Source organism: Leptonychotes weddellii, chromosome 3, assembly GCF_054177405.1.
Source record: "Leptonychotes weddellii isolate Sample4059 chromosome 3, ASM5417740v2, whole genome shotgun sequence".
NCBI lineage: Eukaryota > Metazoa > Chordata > Mammalia > Carnivora > Phocidae > Leptonychotes > Leptonychotes weddellii.
Window position 1 is genome coordinate 99,209,987 of NC_138371.1, and position 20,901 is coordinate 99,230,887.

The 20,901-nt window shown below is 43.7% G+C and overlaps 1 protein-coding gene across 1 annotated transcript in view; it reads right to left on the bottom strand.

Annotated features, from left to right (window-relative positions):
- Window positions 1-13,137: 13,137 nt before the first annotated feature.
- Window positions 13,138-20,901, bottom strand: part of ERCC3 (ERCC excision repair 3, TFIIH core complex helicase subunit) — a 30,861-nt gene continuing 23,097 nt past the window's right edge. The window contains 3 exon segments of the mRNA XM_006746925.2: window positions 13,138-13,595; window positions 15,218-15,370; window positions 17,295-17,413. Of these exon segments, the coding sequence (XP_006746988.2) occupies window positions 13,464-13,595; window positions 15,218-15,370; window positions 17,295-17,413 (404 nt within the window). The 3' untranslated portion in view covers window positions 13,138-13,463.

The window sequence follows — 20,901 nt, forward strand, 5'->3', positions numbered from 1 at the left end:
CCTCTTGTTCTTTTTGTTGAGGTGGTTTTTTCCATCTTGTCATTTTGTCCAGAGTAGAATAGACGAATGAGGGAACAAAATGCTAACAGGGTAACAACATTCCCAGAAAATATACTCTAAACAAATCAGAAAAGATCTGAAGCCAGAGGAAAAGAAAGGGAAAGAAAGAAAAAAGAAAAAGATAAAGATAAAGATAAAAATGAACAAAAACAGAACAAAAAAAAAAAGAATATGATCAAATATGATCAGGCTGGTGCATAGATCAGTGCCACACACTGTATTTTGGGTGTATTTTGGTCTGTTAGAAGAAAGTGCCGCCCAAAATTTTAAAGAAAGAAAAACTTATATATGTACAAAAATAAGGGTTAATCGATGAAGGGATAGAATATGACTGTAAAGATGAAAATTATAAAAGATTTTATTAAAGGAATTGATAAAATAAAAAGTTGATTGAAAAAGAAAGAAGAGGATTTAAAAAAAAGGGAAAAAAAAGGAAGAGAATGTGATCAGGCAGGAGACTAGAACAAAACCATACACTAGAGATTTAGGGTATATATTGATCTGTTAGAAAAAACTGTATTTCAAAATTTTAAAGAGAGAACAACTTATATATATATGCCAAAAATAAGGGTAACTACTATGAAGGGATAGAATGTCTCTAAAAATGAAAAATAAAAAATGTTTTTTTAAAAAAGGGATTGATAAGATGTTGGTTGAAAAAGAGAAAAAGAATAATTCAAAAAAAAAAAGTTAAAAAAAATTAACTTTGAAAGGCTAAAGAATCATGGTAAAAAAGCCATGGATTCTATGTGCAGTATTCCCCTAGCACTGGAGTTCCTACTTTCTCATTGATTGGTAAACTTGGTCTTGGCTGGCTGCTCTTGCTGATCTTCTGGGGGAGGAGCCTGTTGCTGTGGTTCCCAAATGTCTTTGCCGGAGCCGGAATTGACCCGCCCTTGCCGGTCGGGGCTAAGTAATCTGCTCGGGTTTGCTCTCGGGAGCTTTTGTTCCCTGCAAGTTTTCCGTACAGCTTTGGAGGACGAGAGTGAAAACGGTAGCCTCCCAATCTCTGCCCTGGAGGAGCCGAGAACTCGGGGCCCCATTCCTCAGTGCACCCCCAGAGAAAAGCAGTCAGTCACTCCCATCTCCCCGGGCTCCGGCCGCACTCTGTGCTCACCCGGCCTGTGACCGAGCATTTCTATCTCTGGCACACGACCCCATGTGGAGTCTCCAAACCCAGCAGATCCCTGCAGTGCGCTCCTCCCGGGGGAGGAAGGGGAGTCTCCCCGGATCTGCCGCTTGTTGGGTCCCCGCTGGAGGAGCAGTGGCCTAACCATGCCGCGGATCATGGTTTATGGCAACCCCGAGCTGAGAGCCTGCGCCTTGGCTCCGTCTCTGTAGCCGGCTTCCCCGATCCGATACCTGGCAGCTCTGCCGCACTCAGGCACCCCCGGTCTTTCTGTGACCCTGAGGGTCCTGAGACCACACTGTCCCACGAGGGTTCCAACCCCCACTTAGCCACTGGAGCAACATCCCTCAGCAGAGCCGATTTCTAAAAGTTCCGATTTTGTGCTCCGCGGCTCTATCACTTGCCAGAAGCGGCCGACAGAGGTCCCCTCCCCCGCCGTCTATCCTCCCGAATACCGCCTTGGATTCACTTCTCCACACGTCCTACCTTCCAGAAAGCGGTCGCTTTTCTGTTCAGAGAGTTGTTGCTATTCTTTTCTTCGATCTCCTGTTGAGTTTGTAGGTGTTCAGAATGGTTTGATCCCTATCCAGCTGAATTCCTGAGACCAGAAGAAATCCAGGTCTCCTACTCCTCCGCCATCTTCAGCCTTGAACATTTTTATCAATAAAATGAAAGAACTTAAGTTCTCAGCTCAAAGAGAAATTAATGAGGCAAAGAATCAAGAAACAATAGATCCAATTAGTAAATCAAAATCCTGGTTTCTTGGGGAAAAAATTAACAAAACAAACTGCTACTTACATTTACTCAAGGAAAAAAAAGGAGAAAGTATAAATATACAAAATAAGAAATACTAAATGGGGAAATAACCATTGAAACAGAAGATATTTTTAAAATCCTAAAGGACCATTTCTCAGGCCTCTATGAAAATATTGAAAACCTATATGAAGTGGATAACTTCCTATGAAAATACAGTTCATCAAAGCTGACCCCATTAGATGTAGACAATTTAAACAGACTAATTTCCCTAGAAGTAGTAAAAATTATCAAGGAACTTTCACATTAAAAAAGAACCAAGTCCTCAAGTTTTCACAGGGTTATTCTACCAAATCTTCAAGACTAGAAAGTCACAGCGCTTTACAAATTTTTCCAGAGGACTCAAAATGAAGGAACATTTCTTAACTCTTTTTATAAAAGAGGAACACTACCAAAACCTGATTAAGACAGTAAAAAAGGATTATAAACATCATTCATGAATATCCATGAAAACATTCTAAATAAAATACTAGTGAATAGAAATCCAACATGACATTAAGAAAGTGATACAATGTAACCAAGTGGGATTTATTCCAGGAATACAAGGTTGATTACATATTAATAAATGAACACACCATATTTATAGATATAAGGAGAAAAATCACATTTATTTCCAAAGATACTGAAAAAGTCTTCATCAAAATTCATCACCCAAAATTCATTAAAAACACTCAAGAAAAGAGAAACTGGTGGATACTTTCTTAATATGTAAATAGACATGTGTGCGTGTCTAAACACACACACACACAAAACTTCTGTGCTACAACCAGCATTTCATTTAATGGGGAAGCACTAGGAACTTTCCACTAAGATCAGGAACAAAGCAAGTTTTCCCACCATCTCCACTGCTATTCAACATTATACTGGCGATACTAGCCAATAAGACAAGAGACTCAATTACAGACAAGAGATTTGTTAAAGAAAAGTAGAACTATCTCTATTTTGTAGAAGATATGAATGTACATAGAAACCCCTAGGGAATCAGTGATAAAACTACTTCAATAAATTAGCAGGCTATCAAATTAGCACATAGAAATCAATAGTCTTCCAGGTGCCTGGGTGGCTCAGTCGTTAAGCGTCTGCCTTCAGCTCAGGTCATGATCTCAGGGTCCTGGGATTGAGCCCCACTTTGGGCTCTTTGCTCAGCGGGGAGTCCACATCCCCCTCTCCATCTGCCTCTCCCCCCAGCTCATGTGCTCTCTCACTCTCTCTCTCTGGCAAATAAATAAATAAAATCTTTAAAAAATCAATAGCCTTCAACTTAAACAAACAATAAGCAGTACGAATATATAATACAGAAAATCCCACTTATATGGTAAGAAAATAAATTACTTAGGAGTAAATATAGTAAGAAATATTTTAAAACTGCATGAGGAAAATTTTAAAAATATAAAAATAGACTTGAACAAATGGAAAAACATTTCTTGTTCTTGAATATAATGACTCAGTATTGTAAAAATGTCAGGTTTCCCTAAATTACTTTATAAATTTAATGCAATCCCAAGAAAGACACTAACAAGTTTTTTTAAATGGAACTATACAAGTTGATGCTAAATTTCATATGGAAAAATAAACATTCAAGAACATTCAAGAATAGCAAGGAAAACACTAAAAGGAAATGATATAGGGTGACTAGCCCCATAAATCATTAAAGCATGCTATAAAATTTCTATAATTAGAAAAGTGTGGGGCTAACACATGAATAGACAGGCAAGTCTATCATAGTTCATCACGTCTAGCATGGAAAAACCAGAAATAATTTCAAATACGTATGAAGCTTTAGTGTATGATAAAGGTAGCAACTCAAATCACTAGGGCAAAATGGACTTTTTAATAAATGATGTTGGAACAAATGGTTAGCCATTTGGGAAAAAGATAAGACTGAGCTTTACCCCAAACCATATTCAAGAATAAACTCCAAATGATCAGGATCTAAATGTAAACTGAATCCTAAATAAGTATTAGGAGAATACTAGATGAATTTCTCTTTAGCCTGCATATGGGGAAAGGCTTTCTAACTATGATTCGAAATCCAGATTCACTAAATGCACTAAAAGATGGATAAATTTGATTAAAACAAAAAACTGTGGTTTTGCATGGCAAATATCACCATAAACAAAGTCATAAGACCATCAACACCCTGGGAGAAAATATTTGCAACATATATTACAGAGCTAGGACCAGTATGCCAATATATAAGTAACTTAAAAATTGAAGGGAAAGAAGAAGGGGGGGAAGAAAGAAGAAAAACTGGCAGAAGATGGGAAAGGGCAATTTAAAATTTATGTGAAAATGAAAAGATTTTTAACCTCACTCATAAGAGAAAAGCAAATTAAAGCTACACTAAAATACCATTTCTCACCTATCACATTGGCAAAATTTTAAAATTATAATACATTCTGATGGCGAGGCAGTGGATAAACAAGCATCTCATACATTGCTGGAGGGAATGTGAATCCGTACAACCATCATAAAGAGTGATTTGGGAGTAACCAACAAAACTACACTTGCCTTTACCTTTTGAATTAGCGATCCCAATTCTAGGAATTTTTCCTGAAGATATACTTCCAACAATAAGAAAATATATTGCCCAGTGTTTATTACTGAAGCATTGTTTGCAGTTGCAGAATATTTTCAGTAATCTAAATGCCAAATATAAGACTGTTATTCTGAAAGATGGGAGGGCCAGCAGATTTGATGTCTGGTGTGGACCCACTTGCTGGCTTGCAGGTGTCGCCTTCTCTGTATGCTCACATCGCCTTTCCCTTGTGCAAGCTCATGGAGAGAGGGAGAGAGCACTTGTGTTTCTTGCTCTTCTTACAAGGGCACTGACCCCATTGTGGGGACTCTACCCACATCTAAATCTAATCACCTTCGAAAAGCCCCACCTTCTAACACCATCACAGTGGGGGTTAGGACTTCAACATGGGCATTTTGAGAGGACACAAACATTCAGTCCATAGTAACAGTGGTTAAATGAACATGGTCCCTTCCCAAAATAGACTACCATCAGTTGTTAAAAAAAAAAAAAAACACACAGAGGAACATCTCCATGAATTGATAGGATTTTCCAAAATTTATTAAATTAAAAAAAAAAAAAAAGCAAGGGTGCCTGCCTGGCTAGGTCAATAGAGCATGTGACTCTTGATCTCAGGGTTGTGACTTCAAGCCTCACATTGGGTGTAGAGATTACTTAAATAAAAATTTTAAAAAGCAAAATGCAAAGGATGATCTACAATATACTACCTATTGTGTAAGAAAGAAGAAATAATAATAAAGAAGGAAAAATAAGAAAATATACATGTATTTACTCATTTGAGGAGAAGGAAACACATGCAAGATAAACTATAAGCTTAGATGGATGGCTATTGGGCATGTCAGGAAATGGATGGAAAAGACAAAGGAAATTAGGGGGCCTGGGGAGTGAAAAAGACACTTCTCTGATGTTATTTTTGGTAAAGTCCAGACTTTTGGAGTCATGTTAGTGTTTCACATATCAAAAAAGGAAAATAAGTAAAATCTACAAGGAGGGAGAAAATTTAATACAAATTGAAATTTAACACCACTAATAAAAAAACTCCAAATGAGCCAAACTGCGTATCCAATGAATACCATAACCACGCTGAAGGGGGATTAGGGAAGAATCCAAATTATGTTTGAATACAGTATTAGGATGTACACCCTCAGGCTAAAACCCCCAAATATCCCTGAACAAACACTGAACTCTAATTAATAGGCTTCTCTTCTACAGAGGCAAAAATTAACATCTCTGAAACTATGTACTTTCTAGGACTGAGAAAATAGGAAAATAAATTGTATAAGATGGGAATCAGTTTTCTCACTGTCCGAGAAGGGAGTTGTATATATGAAAGATAAACCCTGTGTGTTGAGCTGGAATTATAGGTATCAATGTGAATTCATGGGTAGATACATAGGTAGGAGGAAGGAAAGAAGGAAGGAAGGAAGGAAGGGAGGGAGGAAGGGAGGAAGGGGGGAGGGAGGGAGGAAGGGAGGGAGGAAGGAAAGGGGAGAGATAGATAATTAGATAATACTGAAATGGATATAGGTGTATAAGGGTGTGTATATGTATGTGTATATACACTCATATAATGCTATTTTTTTGTCAACATGTTGACACAGAAGATATCAAAACCTATGTCATACTTCTAGAGATTAAAACTACAATGTCTATTAAAAAAAATAATAATAAAATAAAAAAAATAAAAATAAAACTACAATGTCTAAAATGAAAAATCTACTTTAGGGGCACCTGGGTGGCTCAGTCGTTAAGCGTCTGCCTTCAGCTCAGGTCATGATCCCAGGGTCCTGGGATCGAGCCCCGCATCGGGGTCCCTGCTCCGCGGGAAGCCTGCTTCTCCCCCTCCCACTCCCCCTGCTTGTGTTCCCTCTCTCGCTGTGTCTCTGTCAAATAAATAAATAAAATCTTAAAAAAAAAAATCTTTCTTTTGCTGGCTTTGTGTTTTATTTGCTCTTTCTTTTCTAGTTTCTTAAAGTGGAAGCTGAGTTCATTGACTTAAGATCTTTCTTCATTTCTATTATAGTTTAATGCTATACATTTCCCCCTAAGAACTGGATTGGCTACATGTCCCAATTATTGATATGCTGGGTTCTGTTCTATGTACTTTTATGTCATGGTCAGCCAGGTGTAGCTACAAGAGAAGACACAGGAGAGGTTCAGGAAAACGAGTTTATTTTACTCACAGGTCCTAGAAACATGAGGCATGGCATACCATGCCACACAGGGCCACTTGGGGAAGCCTCAGCATGGTCAGGGGGCAGATAGCAGGAGTTGAGTGGGGGGAGGCTGGGGCTAGAACCTTTACTGGAGTGTCTGTGGGACAGGCGAGGCAAGGCAGGATAAACACTTTAGGGTTGGTTAATTTGAATAATTCCAGCAGGCTCTGAACTAGAGGGATGGTCCCTAGTTGCCCGTACCTGGCTTTGGAATGATTAATATTACCTCTTAGGGTATCTGGGCCAGATAGAGGAGGGATGGCTCTGGATTGGTTAGTTTGCTGATCAAAGACATGCTCCTGGCTGGACCCTTTGCCGTCTCAAGAACTGGCTAGCCCTAGGAGAGCCAGTCTCTTCCCAGCCAGAAAGGTTAAGATACCAAACATTGTAATATGCAGAAATAAAAAAATATAAACAACATGGTTTTCATTTTCACTCAATTCAAAAATACTAAATTCTCTTTTGAGGTTTTTAATTTAGAATTGCACTACTTGGTTTTCAAATATTTGGGGGTTTCCCAGAGACCTTTCTTTTATTGATTTTTAATTTAATTCCATTGTGATCACAAAACATAGTATGACTTGAATCCTTTTGAATTTACTGGGACCTGCTATATGGCCCAGAATGGAATCTGTCTTAGCAAATGATCTGTCTGAACTTGGAAAGAATGTGTATTCTGCTGTTAGTGGATGGTATTCTAGAACGTCAATTAGGTCAAGTTGGTGGATAGTGTTGTCTTCTGTATCTTAACTGATTTTTGGTCTTTTTACTCTATCGATTATTGAGAGAAAGATATTAAAATCTCTGAATATAATTGTAAATTTGTCTTATTCCTTCTTGCAGGTCTACCAACTTTTGCTTCATGTATTTTTAAACTGTTATTTGGTACACAAATATTTAAAGTTATTCCCTCTTTGTGAATTGACCTCTTTATAAAACAACATCATTATAAAATGATGCTCTTTATCTGGGGTAATAGTCTATGATCTGAAATCTACTTCACCCAATATTAGTATAGCTACTCCAGCTTTCTTTTAACCTATTCGCATCCTAATATTTCATCTTGTCGGCAGCATAATTTGGTTCTTGTTCTCAGAATTTGACAATCTCTGCCTTTTAATTGAGGATGTTCAGACCATTTCCTATTTATTATCTATTTTTTCCATCTACCTCTTATTTCCTTTTTCATCTTTTTTAGGGTTCAGTATTTTTCATGATTCCATCTCCTATGTTGGCTTATTAGCCATAATTCTTTGCTGTGCTATTTTAGTGGTTGCTTCAGAAGTTGCTTTAACTTACCACAGACTACTTCCAAGTAATATTGTTCCACTTTATATATAATACAAGAACTTTACAAAAGTATACTTCCACCCTCTTGGCTTTTGTGCTATTGTTATACAATTTATTTTTATAAACTCCACAATACAACATTGTTGCTTTAAAGTTATTTTTTATTGTGCTGAAATATATATAACATAAAAGTTACCATTCTACCCACTTTTTTTTTTTTTAAGATTTTACTTATTTATTTGAGAGAGAAAATGAGTGGTGAGGAGGGGCAGAGGAGAGGGAGAAGCAGACTCCCTGCTGAGCAGGGAGCCCGATGCGGGGCTTGATCCCAGGACCCTGAGATCATGACATGAGCCGAAGGCAAATGCTTAACCGACTGAGCCACTCAGTCCTGAACCACTTTTAAGTGCACAGTTCAGTGTTGCACAATAATGACCACTATCTCTCCAGAACTATGCAATAAATTCTTTACAAAAAGAGATGTAAAGAATAAGAAAATCGGGGTGCCTGGGTGGCTCAGTCGTTTAGCGTCTGCCTTCGGCTCAGGTCGTGATCCCAGGGTCCTGGGATTGAGCCCCGCGTTGGGCTCCTTGCTCTGCAGGAAGCCTGCTTCTCCCTCTCCCACTCCCCCTGCTTGTGTTCCCTCTCTCACTGTGTCTCTCTGTGTCAAATAAATAAATAAAATCTTTAAAAAATAAAAGAATAAGAAAATCTTTTCTATTCACCAATGCCATTTGCAGTGCTCTTCCTTCTTTTGCATAGATACAGATTTCAAACTAGGATTATTTTCCTTTCTTTGGAAGAACTTCCTTAAACACGACCTGTAGTGCAGGTTTGCTAGTGATGAGTTCTTTCTGCTGCCATCTTTATCTGTGTTCCCTGTACATAACGTTGTCCTCTCTCTGGCTCCTTTTTAAGATTTTCTTTTTATCACTGGTTTTAAGCAATTTGATTTTGATGTATCCTGGGTGTGTGCTTGGAGTTTATTTTCTTTCTTGTTACTGAGGGCTTACAGTTTGCATCAAGTTTAGAAAAATCTCAGCCATTATATCTTCAACCCTTTTTTCTGTCTTCCCTTCTTCCCTTTTCTGCTTCCAGGATTCCGAATTGATGCACCTGAAGTCGCCCCCACAGCTCATGGATGCCCTGCTCATTTTATTTCAGTCTTTTTTCTGTGTTTCATTTTGGACATTTAAGTTGATGTGTTTTCAAGTTCACTAATCTTTCCTCCCACAGTATCTGATCTCCAATAACCAGACTGTTTTAGCTGTCAGTTGCTGTTGGGAGAGGCTGAGAATTTTTTAAACCATCTAGAAATGGCTCCTTTTTAAAACAGTTCTGTCCTCCGTTTGCATTTTACTACTTAAGCAGCAAGAAGAAATCAGGTGGCACCTTAAACACTGCTTGCAAATCTTGCAAACCTAGATCACAAAGCTCATTAGAACGTTCTGCTCTCCACAGAACCACAGACAATAGTGCCACTAAGTTTTCTGCCACTGTGTGAGAGATCCCCCTTCCGCTAGTTTCCGATACTGTGTCCCTCACTTCCTTTTGAGCACTCACTGGCATAGTCCAGATTGCTACTAATAGTCTGTTGAAGACGGTTCAGGTGCGCTCTCCTCCAAATCTCAGCAGCCGCCGCCCACTTCTAGGTTCAAAGCCACACCCACTACTCCCAGGTATTGGTTAGAGCAGCATCCCGCCCTCAGTACCACCCTTGGTATTTGTTCTGTTGCTGTGTTAACTATATGCAGCCAGGACCACTGTTTGTCTCCAGAACCTAGCAATCAATTCTACTTTTTAAAAAAAGGACATGTAAATAATAGGAAAATTTTTTAATTTAAAATTCAGTGACCTAAAATGACATTTACTCTCATTGTTTCTGTGCCTCTGGAATCCAGGAGTCCAGGGCCTCAGCTGGGTCCTCTGGCTCAAGGTTTCTCACAGGTTGTAATCAGGGCTAGGTCAGGGCGGCAGCCAGTGCAAGGCTCAACTGGGGGATGACCCGTTTCCAAGCTCACTCATGGGGCCGTTGGCAGGATTCAGTCCCTCCCAGGCTGTTGGGCGAGCCACCTGCCAAGTGGGATTCTCCACAGGGCAGCTTGCTTCGTCAAAGCAAGCAAATGAGGAGTGTGAGAGAAGAGTACGGAAACAAGATAGAAGTCAAAGTCTTTTGTAACCTGATCTTAGAAGGGATAGCCATCTCATTTGATAGATTTTATCCATTAGAAGCAAGTCTGTATTTCTAGCTCACCTTTAAGGGAGGAGATTATACCAGGGCCTGAATGCCGAAGATGGGATAATGGGGAGTCATTTCAGACGCTGCCCAAGACACCCATAAAATAGATTTTTCATTTTAGACATTGTAGTTTTAATCTCTAGAAGTCTGACGTGGGTTTTTATTATCTTCTATGTCAAACATGTTGAATTTTTCTGGCTTTGTGAGCATCTGAAACACAGCTACAACTTTCAATGGCCTGTGTACTAATTGTATCATCTGGGCTATTTCTGGGTCCATTTTATTTCCCTTTTCATTATGGGTTGTATTTTACTGGCTCTTTGCTTGTCTGGTAATTTTTTTCTTTTCTTTTTTAAGAGAGAGAGCATGCATGAGCGGGAGGAGGGGGTAAGAGGAGCAGAGGGAGAGGAAAAGATTCTTAAGTAGACTCCACACCCAGCATGGAGCCTGATACAGGTCTCGATCTCACAACCCTGGGATCATGACCTGAGCCGAAATCAAGAGTTGGATGCTTCATCGACTGAGCCACCAGGCTCCCCAGCTGCCTGGTAATCTCTGATTGGAAGTCAGACATCAGGAATTTTACCTTATTGGTTGCTGGATATTTCTGTATTGCAGCAATTAGCTTTGTTCTGGGACACAGTAAGTTACGGGCAGTTTGATCCTTTTGGGTGGTGCTTTTAAATTTTGACAGGACTGAGGCAGCATTACTTTAGTTCTCACTTCACACACTGCTGAGGCAGAACCTTGCTGCATGTTCTACTAGATGCCCTGTGAATCAGGGGTTTTCTCGCTCTGGCTGACAGGAACAGAAACAACCAGGCCCTGGGTGGGCTCCCCTAATCCTCTCATGTGGCTCCTTCTATGCCCGTACTGACCAGTGCTCGGTGTGAGACTCAGGCAACCCTAAGCAAATCTCTGCAGTTCTTTGTGCAGCTCTCCTCTTTGGTACTTTATCCTGCCAATCCCATTTGCCATGGCTGTGAGGGCTCGCTCAGAGCAAAGGCAGGAGGAAGGGATAGTGGAGTGGATGGTTACCACTAGGTGATTCACTCAATAAGCAGGCAGGGGTCATAGGTCTCCTTTGAAGTCCACAAATTTTAAAGAAGTGTTTAAAGATTTTTTTTAACTTCTCTTAAGTCTATAAATTCTTTTCAGAACCCAATTTGGGGGCGCCTGGGTGGCTCAGTCGGTTAAGCGTCTGCCTTCGGCTCAGGTCATGATCCCAGGGTCCTGGGATCAAGTCTCGTATCAGGCTCCCTGCTCAGCGGGGAGTCTGCTTCTCCCTCTCTCTCTCCCCCCGCTGTGTGCACGCTCTCGTGCTCTCTAATAAATAAAACCTTTAAAAGAAAAATAAGAGCCCAATTCATAGTCACTGGGCACCTACTATACACCAGCTCCTAAGGTACAAACCAGAACTCAGACTAATAGGGTACAAATACAAAAAATGAAGAAAGCCAGCAACATACAGGATATAGCACAGCAGAGGCAAAAAATGGAAATATGGAAGATCTGCGTCTGGCCTTGTCATGGGTAAACAAAGGGGGCATCTGCGAGTCTTGTCCAAGTCATATGTGGAAGGGTGGTTCTCTGCAGTTAGCAGTTTTCCAGAACACAAAAGATGGAGGATTTAACAGTCCCCGTTCTCCAGAATCACAGGGCTTGGGCGAAAGTCCACATTATCAGTAGACAGGTTATAGAACAAGAAAACGGTGAGCACCAAGGCAGGAATTTGAAAATACAAGTTATCTGATACTGTTTGAGTATCTCAAGCATAAAGGTGTGACAGGAGATAAGAATCTGCAAATAACACCGGTTGTGATCGAGTCTGAGACATTTCTGTGCCAGCCCATCAGGGTAATGAGCAGGTCTACGGGCCTCAGCGCGTACATGCCTGAGCACAGGCCTCAGCTCTGGCTGCCCGGGGCCATTTCTGGGGTTTGCATGGACAGAGCGGCTAGCCGCTGGTGAAACTATGAGTGTTTATCTCCAAAAGTCAGCTCAGGGAAGTGGAATTCGGGCAAGGTGGCTCTTGCTTCAAAGCACTCCTGACCAAATAGGCACTGTCTTCCCAGGCCTGGTCTGCAGGTGCTTCAAAGAACAGACGTACAGGCGTGTCTGCTGACACAGGAAACAGAATGCTGAGCCACGGGGGGCAGGGACTCCAAATTTAAAGGCCTTATTTATTTAGCACAGGCTTTCAACACTCCCCAGGTGTGAGCGCTGTGGCCTATTAGGATAAGCCTCCTCCTCAAAATAACAAGTTTTTCTTCGTGACCCATGTATGCCTTGTGTGTCTCTTTTTTATGAAACAATCCTGCCTTTTCTGTCTTTCCCTCTTTTCTTTCATACCAGGAACAAGAGAGAAAAAGACATTTCTCAGAATAAAGGAACTAGCCATTAAAGACCCAAGGGCAACACACTGCTATCTGAAGAGGAACCCAGCCTCCCAATAATACCAAAAATGAATCTGGGGGAGAAATAAGGTCACTCTCTCAGAGAAGCCCAACTGTAGGAGCTGTGTGTATGGGGACTTCCTAGGCGTGTGATGGCCTTCAGGTGACCTAGAGGACCTGCACACAGAGGCACCTAGCGTGGAAGGCACAGAGGCTAAACAGTGAACAGGCAGCTCTAGCCCGTCCCTCTCTCTGGCCCTTGGCCGTGTCCGTGCCTCAACACCAAGTAGCAAGTCTTCTTTATCTTGGGGTGTGTCTCCCCAGTAGAGCTCCTCGGGGATGGGCCCCATCTTACTCCTCGGTGCCTGCTACAAAAGGGGCTTCGATGGAGGTTTGTCACCTAGACGTAGCCCATGCCTGTGACAAGGCAGAAGAACACCTGTAATCAAGAGTGGTCAAATGCTCCATTTCTGTTTATTCAGAACATTAAGATAAATACATCTTAAATATTACAAATATTTATATACAGGAATGACCACTGCCCATGACTGAAAAGGGGTCTGAAAAAAAAAACCCCAAAAATAGTCTCCCAACTTTTTTTAAGCCCTGGACGACCCATGAAGACAGAACTGAGCTCTCGATGCATTTTCTTCAACACAGTTAACAAACATTGCATCTAGAACAGTTTGGCCAATGCTAGAGGAAAGAATGAGGATGTGGAAAGTCCCTATCCAATGTTGGTGCTGAGCACCCAGCTTTCACCCACATGACCCTACAGACGTCATTTCCTGAAGCGCTTGAAAAGTGGGTGCACGTGCTTCGTGGAAGACTTGCTCCGAGCCGAGTGGTACTCCATGTACACAGTGTCGTCAGCCCCAGACATGGAGCTCATGGTTCCAAAGCGCCGAGATACCTGCAGCAGCACCCAGCCCATGGTTAGTTTCCAAGGGAAAAAACACTCCTTTTAAAACATTTATAATCGTAATAAGTTTTATAAAGTTTTTAAGTTTAGTAAATACTAATTTAAGAACATTTATTGACCACTTACTGTGTCTCAGGCATTGTCTGAAGCAGTTTACATGTATTTACATGTGCTAACTCATCCAATCCTCACAATTATTACAATTCCCATCCTACAGATGAGGAAACTGAGGCACAGAGAGATTAAGTAACTTGTCCAAGATCACACAGCTCTTAAAGAGATGGGACTTGAACCCAGGCAGCTGGCTTCAGATTCCCTATTCTTTTTTTTTTTTTTTTCTTTCAGATTCCCTATTCTTAGCCATAAAGCTACTCTGCCTCTCTTAATGACAATTTATAAACAGAATTTTTCAACAGCGAGGGCAGCATCCCCCAACACCTCAAGACTTCACCATTAGGCTCTGAATCAAGTGGAAATCCAGAACGCCCTGGGCTTGAATCTTGGCTCTACCTCTCACCGGGTGACTTTGGACAATACTGAATGTCTGAGCCTCAATGAACTCATCTGTAAAATGGGGATAGCCTCATCTGTCTTGACATAAGTGGTGTGAACAGAAATCACACAGGCAAGGGTCTGACCCAGAGTCTGGCACACTACTTGCACCAGAGTATAAGCCAAGTGTGCAGACAGGCACCGAGCAAGGCCATCAACAGCCTGACCTTAGGTGGCTCACTGGCTGGTGGGAATGGCCTTAGCACACAGAGGCAAGAAATTTCCCTGAAGCATCCATCCATGGAGAGTGCCCAGAGGGGGGTCCAGCCCCCACATTTGGGGGCAGAATGGCCTCAGGCTGGAGGGAGAACAGCACCTCCCCAGGGGACGCTGCTTTTCTTTCCTTGTCCCAACCGTTGCTCACCTTTTGGCTCTAGTATCAATTTAATTTGTTTTAAGTACCTGACAAAACTGTAGTTTTCTCTGGAAGGGCTGGTAAGGACTCCCCATAATGGTACTTTCATTAATTATACCATATTATATTGGCCTAGCACATGGTAGTGAATATTCAGTATCTGCAGAATAAATGGAAAGTTCACTATTTTCAGAGAACTCTAAATGTTTCAAGATAATATAGTCAAACTACCATGTGAGCTGATCCTCAGACCCACCTTACAGGCTGGAAGGCCCAGCTCTATTACTGAAGAGGGGGCCAGAGCTGAAGTGACCTGCCCGAGGCCCCGGACAGTGGGCCCAGGCCCAAGAGCCCGTCCCGCAGCCCCCCGCTGTAAGCCTGGGGCCGCCTGTGCCATCCCGGGCCCCACCGGCAAGGCGCTACCAAAACCCGAATCAGACCGTGAGGTGAACGGCGCAGGAGGCCAGCTACAGCGGCCGTGGACTTGGCCACGTGGAACAATATGTGAGGAAGGAAGGAGGCGCACCAAAGGGCTAACAGGGGCTGTTTCTGTTACTCTCTCCTCTGCGGCCCTCTGGGCTTTCTGAGTTGTCACAGATGTCACACGTCTAAGACGTCACACAGACACACACAACTAAGTACGCGCGCACACAAGACTTCTGTCCTTCGGGAGGACGGACAGCTGCAGCCTTGCCCACCCACTCACCTGGCTGGATCTGGAGGCAAACTCCCCTGCCACCACCTCCTCTTCAGCATCCAGGTCGGTGGCCGCCAGGACTTTCTGTAAGAGCTGCTGCTGCTCTTCCCTCGTGGAAAATGCCAGCTCTTCGTCCTCCAGGCCAGCAAGCTTTGTGATCACCTGCAGAGCCCAATGCCGCAGGCCCCATGTCCCCTTCTGTTTGCCCTCCCCCAGGCCCAGCTGAGCAGGCGCCCAACCACGGAGAGCTCCTCCCCGGCATTTCAGAGACCAGCTTGGGAGCCCCCTGCAACGTGGGGCTCAACTAGTGACTGCAGGGCACGAGAGGCGAAGGGGATTCCAGAGAAAGCTACTCCCCCAACAGCAGATACAGGATCGCTTACAGAAGATCACTGGGGGCCTCGGTGGCTCTAAAATGTCCCTTCTGGCAGTTTTCCAGCCTGCGCCAGATAAAGGAAGGGACCAAAGACAGGCACGGCCTGCTGCCCGAGGGCACGGTCTTCAGCCTCCCAGGCTCGGTGGCCAGGGCTTCCAGCGGGAGGGAGCACTTAGAAACGAGAGCCTGTCCACATGGATTTACAAGATTTTTTCTAAGACAGAGGTTTGGTTTTCCTTTCTTTGGGGGTAACTTAGTACACAGCCTACCTATCCCTCAGGAAAGCCTGGGCTGATGGTGTAGAGAAATCTTTTTGCCCCCCTTTAATTCTTCTCATCATTTTAATTGAAAGAAAAGTCCCAGAAGTAGGGACATGGCTGAGCCCTTCAAGTGGCTGCAGGCCCGGAGCACAGATACCGGGCATTTCTGCCCTGGCCCGACCACCCCTCTGGGAACTCCGGCGTCAGGATTCTGGGAACTCTGACCTGGCTGCTCTCAGTGGGCAGTGCTGAAGGCAAGGCCAGGAGGGCAAAGACTGCTCCACCCAACACAGACCATCACACGCCCATGTGCCTTTCTGCCCGGCTCTCCTTTCAAAGAACCCAGAACACTCCCTCATTTGATGCTTGTCTCCTCCTTGACTCTCCCACGGATCAGGAGGTATGAATGCTGCCATCACCGCATACTTTTTACAGATACATAAAGAGGCCATCATGCAAATCCTTCAAAATGCGGTCAAGTATCCTGTCCTCCAGCTCAGCATGACAAGTCGGAAACTGTCACTGCTTCTGGCTAAGGAAGGAGGGGCTGGACAGCCCTGACCTCTTGTCTGTGGCTAATAAAGGGAATTCACCAACCTGTAACAAGACACGATCAAAAGCACCTGAAAAGGCAGCCTGGAGTCTTTTGTAAACCAAGAACCTGGGAACCTGCATGTTCTAGGGGCACCCTTTTAGTTCTCTGCTTCCAGCACCCCCATCCACTCCCACAAATGAAAATCTTTAGGGGCACGAAAGCCTGACCTGAACAGGAAAGAGAGCAAACGCCCCAGCCGACGGAGGCCAGCCACAGCTTCGGCAGCCCCAGAGCTGTCCGACTGCCCGTCCGACTGCCCGTCCGACTGCCCGTCCATCACACGCGGACAGCTCTGGCGCAAGGCCCACTGAGGCCCGGGCTCGCAGCTGACTAAAGGAAGGGCTCACCCTGGGGGGGTGCCCCATCACAGCCTTCCTCGCTCACATTACAAATCAGGTCTGTGGGCAATGGGAAGTCCTAAGGCTTGCGCTGACAGCCATTGCTGGTGCAGGAAAGTAACCCAAAGGGCTCAGAGTAGCATAGGGATGGCCACAGCTCCGGGGCATCTCAAGTCCTGCGAGGCTAGCACATTTTCCCACCAACAACTAACACTCTTTTGGCAAGACAACTATAAAATGTTAACAAGTACAGAACCCAAGCCCCTCGCTTCAGAGGCCCTGTTCTTTGACCAGTCACTGTGGGAAGCTCGGTGCTGCACAATATTTTCCCTCAAAGTCCCCGGCAACTCATGCCGAGAGGAAGGGAATCTGAGGCAGGGCTTCCAATGCCCTAATGTTCTGTGCCTGTCTGAGTTCTGTCCCACACTGGGGCCCACAGCAGTTCCTACTTCTCTTAGAGGCGTGGGTACCAAAAAACCCCTGGTTCTATTCTGACCGGAGATCAATGAATACATACCTTAAAGCTATAACCCTGATCTACCAAAAACCTCTGCCGCTTGGTCGAGTAAGCCATTTCCTGTGTGTCCTGGGACACCAACGAGTAGAAGAAGGCATTGTACTCCTCGGCAACCATCCCTTAAGAGAGGAAAGGAGAAAGGACAACATTAGCTGTTACAGTGCCAGGAACCGAGGGTCCAGGGCTCAAAAGTAAGTATAGCTGACCCCTGAACAACACGACAGTTAGGGGTACCAACCCCCGCACAGCTGAAAATCCACATGTAACTTCTGACTCCCCCAACACTTAACTCCTCATAGCCTCCTGCGGACTGGAAGGCTTACCAATAACATGAACAGCTGACTAACACCTACTCTGTATATGCATTACATAGTATTTTTAACATAAAGTAAGATAGAGAAAACATTATTAAGAAAATTGTAAAGAAGAGAAAATACACCTACAGTATTGAACTACAGTTATCAAAAAAATCCCTCACAGTTCAAACCCGTGCTATTCAAGGGCCAGCTTTGCAGTCAGGGGGCTAATGGCCCTGACTTTTCTTGGGCACTTCATCAAAATTAAAAAACATTTGTGCTTTTTTTTTTTTTTTTAAAGATTTATTTATTTATTTGACAGCGAGAAACACAAGGGGGAACACAAGCCGGGGGAGTGGGAGAGGGAAAAGCAGGCTTCCTGGCCGAGCAGGGAGCCCGATGCGGGGCTCGATCCCAGGACCCTGGGATCACGACCCGAGCCCAAGGCAGACGCCTAATGACTGAGCCACCCAGGCGCCCAAAACGTTTGTGCTTTAAAGGACACCCCCCCACGAAAGTAAAAAGACAACCCACAGAATGGGAAAAGATATTTACAAAGCATGTATCTGATAAGGGATTTGTATCTGAACTATATAAATAACTATTACAAATCAATAATGAAAAGACAAATGACCCAATTATTAAAAGGGCAAAGAATCTGAACAGACATTTCTCCAAAGAAAATCTACAAATGGCCAACATCCCATGAAAAGCACTCGACATCATTAGTCATCAGGGAAATGCAAACCAAAATCACAGTGAGGTACCACCTGGCACTCCCTAGGATGGCCAGAGTCAAAAAAGATAATTACAGTAATTATCAAGGATGTAGAGAAACTGGATTCCTCATACACTGCTGGTAACAATGTAAAATGGTGCGGCCATTTTGGAAGATAGTCTGGCAGCTAATTAAAATGTTAAAAAGAGAGTTACCATAGCTGACCCAACAATCTCCTTCCCCCTAGATATATACCCAACAGAATTGAAAGCATATGTCCACACAAAATTTGCACATGAATTTCATAGCAGCAGTATTCCAAAGAACCAAAAAGTGGAAACGACGCAAATGCCCATCAACAGAAGAACGAATAAACAAGATGTGGCATGTCTGCTCAATGGAGGATCATTTGGCAATAAAAAGAAGGAAGTACCGGGGCGCCTGGGTGGCTCAGCCGGTTAAGCATCTGCCTTCAGCTCAGGTCATGATCCCAGGGTCCTGGGATCAAGCCCCACATCGGGCTCCCTGCTCCACGGGAAGTCTGCTTCTCCCTCTCCTCCCCGCTTGTGCTCTCTCACTATCTCTCTCTCTCTCAAATAAATAAATAAAATAAAACCTTAAAAAAAAAAAAAAGAAGGAAGTACTACTACATGCTACTATGGAGGACCCTTTGGAAAACACGCTAGTCAAAGAAGGCAGCTGCAGAGGGCCCAGACTGCATGATTCTGTATGTATGCAATGTCAAGAATGGGCATGTTTATCAAGGTAAAAATAAGAGTCCCTAGTTAGGGCTAGGAGGCAAGGAGAAAGGAGTGACTGCCAGTGGGAAAGGGTTTCTTTTCTGGAGTGATGAGAATATTCTAAACACAGCCTATGGTGATGGTGACGTGACACACTTTGCAATTATATTAAAAACCACTGTGGGCACCTGGGTGGCTCAGTCGGTTAAGGGTTCAATTTGGCTCAGGTCATGATCTGGGGGTGATGAGATCGAGCCCCAAGTTGGGCTCTGCACTGGGTGTGGAGCCTGCTTAAGATTCTCTCTCTCCCTCTCCCTCTGCCCCTCCCCACCCCACTGTGCATACACGTGCACTCTAAAAAAAAAAAAAAGAAAAAAAGAAAAAGGAAAACCACTGAACTGTACTCTTCCAATGGACCAACTATATGGTATATGAATTCTATCTCAATAAAGTTACCAAAAAAAAAAAAAAAAAAAAAAGGCTCAGAGAGAAAACCTAGGACAGAATTATCACAGAAACTGGGCCAGAGATACTGCAGCCTATAAAAGCTGATCCTTCTGGACAATCTGCAGATTTTTGCTTCACAGTTCAATTGTCAGCAGGTTCCATATCTGTGTACTGCCTCTGAGTTCAACTATTTCTTAGTCTTACAAGAGCTCAGAGATGCAAAGAAAGCAGCCAAATATCTTATATCAAATAGTATTTTTTTAAAAAACCGAATTCTACTCAAATTCAAAGTGGTTTTCAAGTTAGATTTGTTTCTTTTTTGGGAGGTGGTGAGTAAGGCATAAGTTACGAATTACGTTCACATATGCTAGGCAGATTCTATTCCTGTCAGCTTATAAAAGCCGCCATTTATCCAGCAGCCTCCTATATTCTGTTACATAAGGCTTACTCCTCACAACAGCCCTGCAAGGCAGGATGTACTCCCACTCTGGATGGAAAAGCAAGGCTCAGAGGGGCAAACTACCTGCCCAAGGTCCCAAGGTTGGCCCGGTGCCCATGTGCATGCTCTTTCTACTAATATGCCCTGCCTCCATATTAAATACAGTTAGCTCCCTCTTACACATATTCTAACACGGTATGACTCCAACCTACGCCCACTAACCCTGTTTCTGGACACCCTACCAGTCCGGCTGTCTCCTAAGAAAGGAAAGCGAACACCCCAAGGACAAGGCCTGTGCCCCTGTCTTAGGGCCTCCCTGGTCCCAGGAGGGGGGCCGTGGCCATCTCTAAGCAGCAGCGCCAGTGCCTGTCACACCCACTGTTGGGGTGTGGGCCCTTCGACCACAGTTATGAGGCACAGACTCTGACGTCCTGCATCCTCATGCGCTGAGCATGCGACAGCCCGGCTGCAAGCTGCCACCCAGGACGGGGCTCTTCCCAGGTGCTGTGTGAGGCAGCCAGCTATGGCTGCCCAAGCTGCTCCTACCAAGCCCTCCCCTTACTCCAGACTCAAGGTCCAGGCTCCAGGTCCTAGACATCACTGGTGGCCCAGCTCTGCTTTCTCCTGCTACGTCTACACCACGCACACCGCACTCCTGGCTCCTCTTACAATCTACCATTGCAAGCACTCAGCTGAGCGGATATCCATGTGAACCAGGCAGCTGCCAGGGAAAATATGCACACAGTAACCCTAAGGCATGGTGGCGCGAGCCAAGCTACTCATGCTGTTTGACAAGGTCCAAGTATGGGGGACGATCCTGAAAACAGGAGACTCCACAGCTGGCTCCTGCTATTCTCTTTCATTTTGTTTATGGCAATCTTTATAATTGTGGGAATATTTCTGGGCTGGCTCCTGCTATTCTCTTTCATTTTGTTTATGGCAATCTTTATAATTGTGGGAATATTTC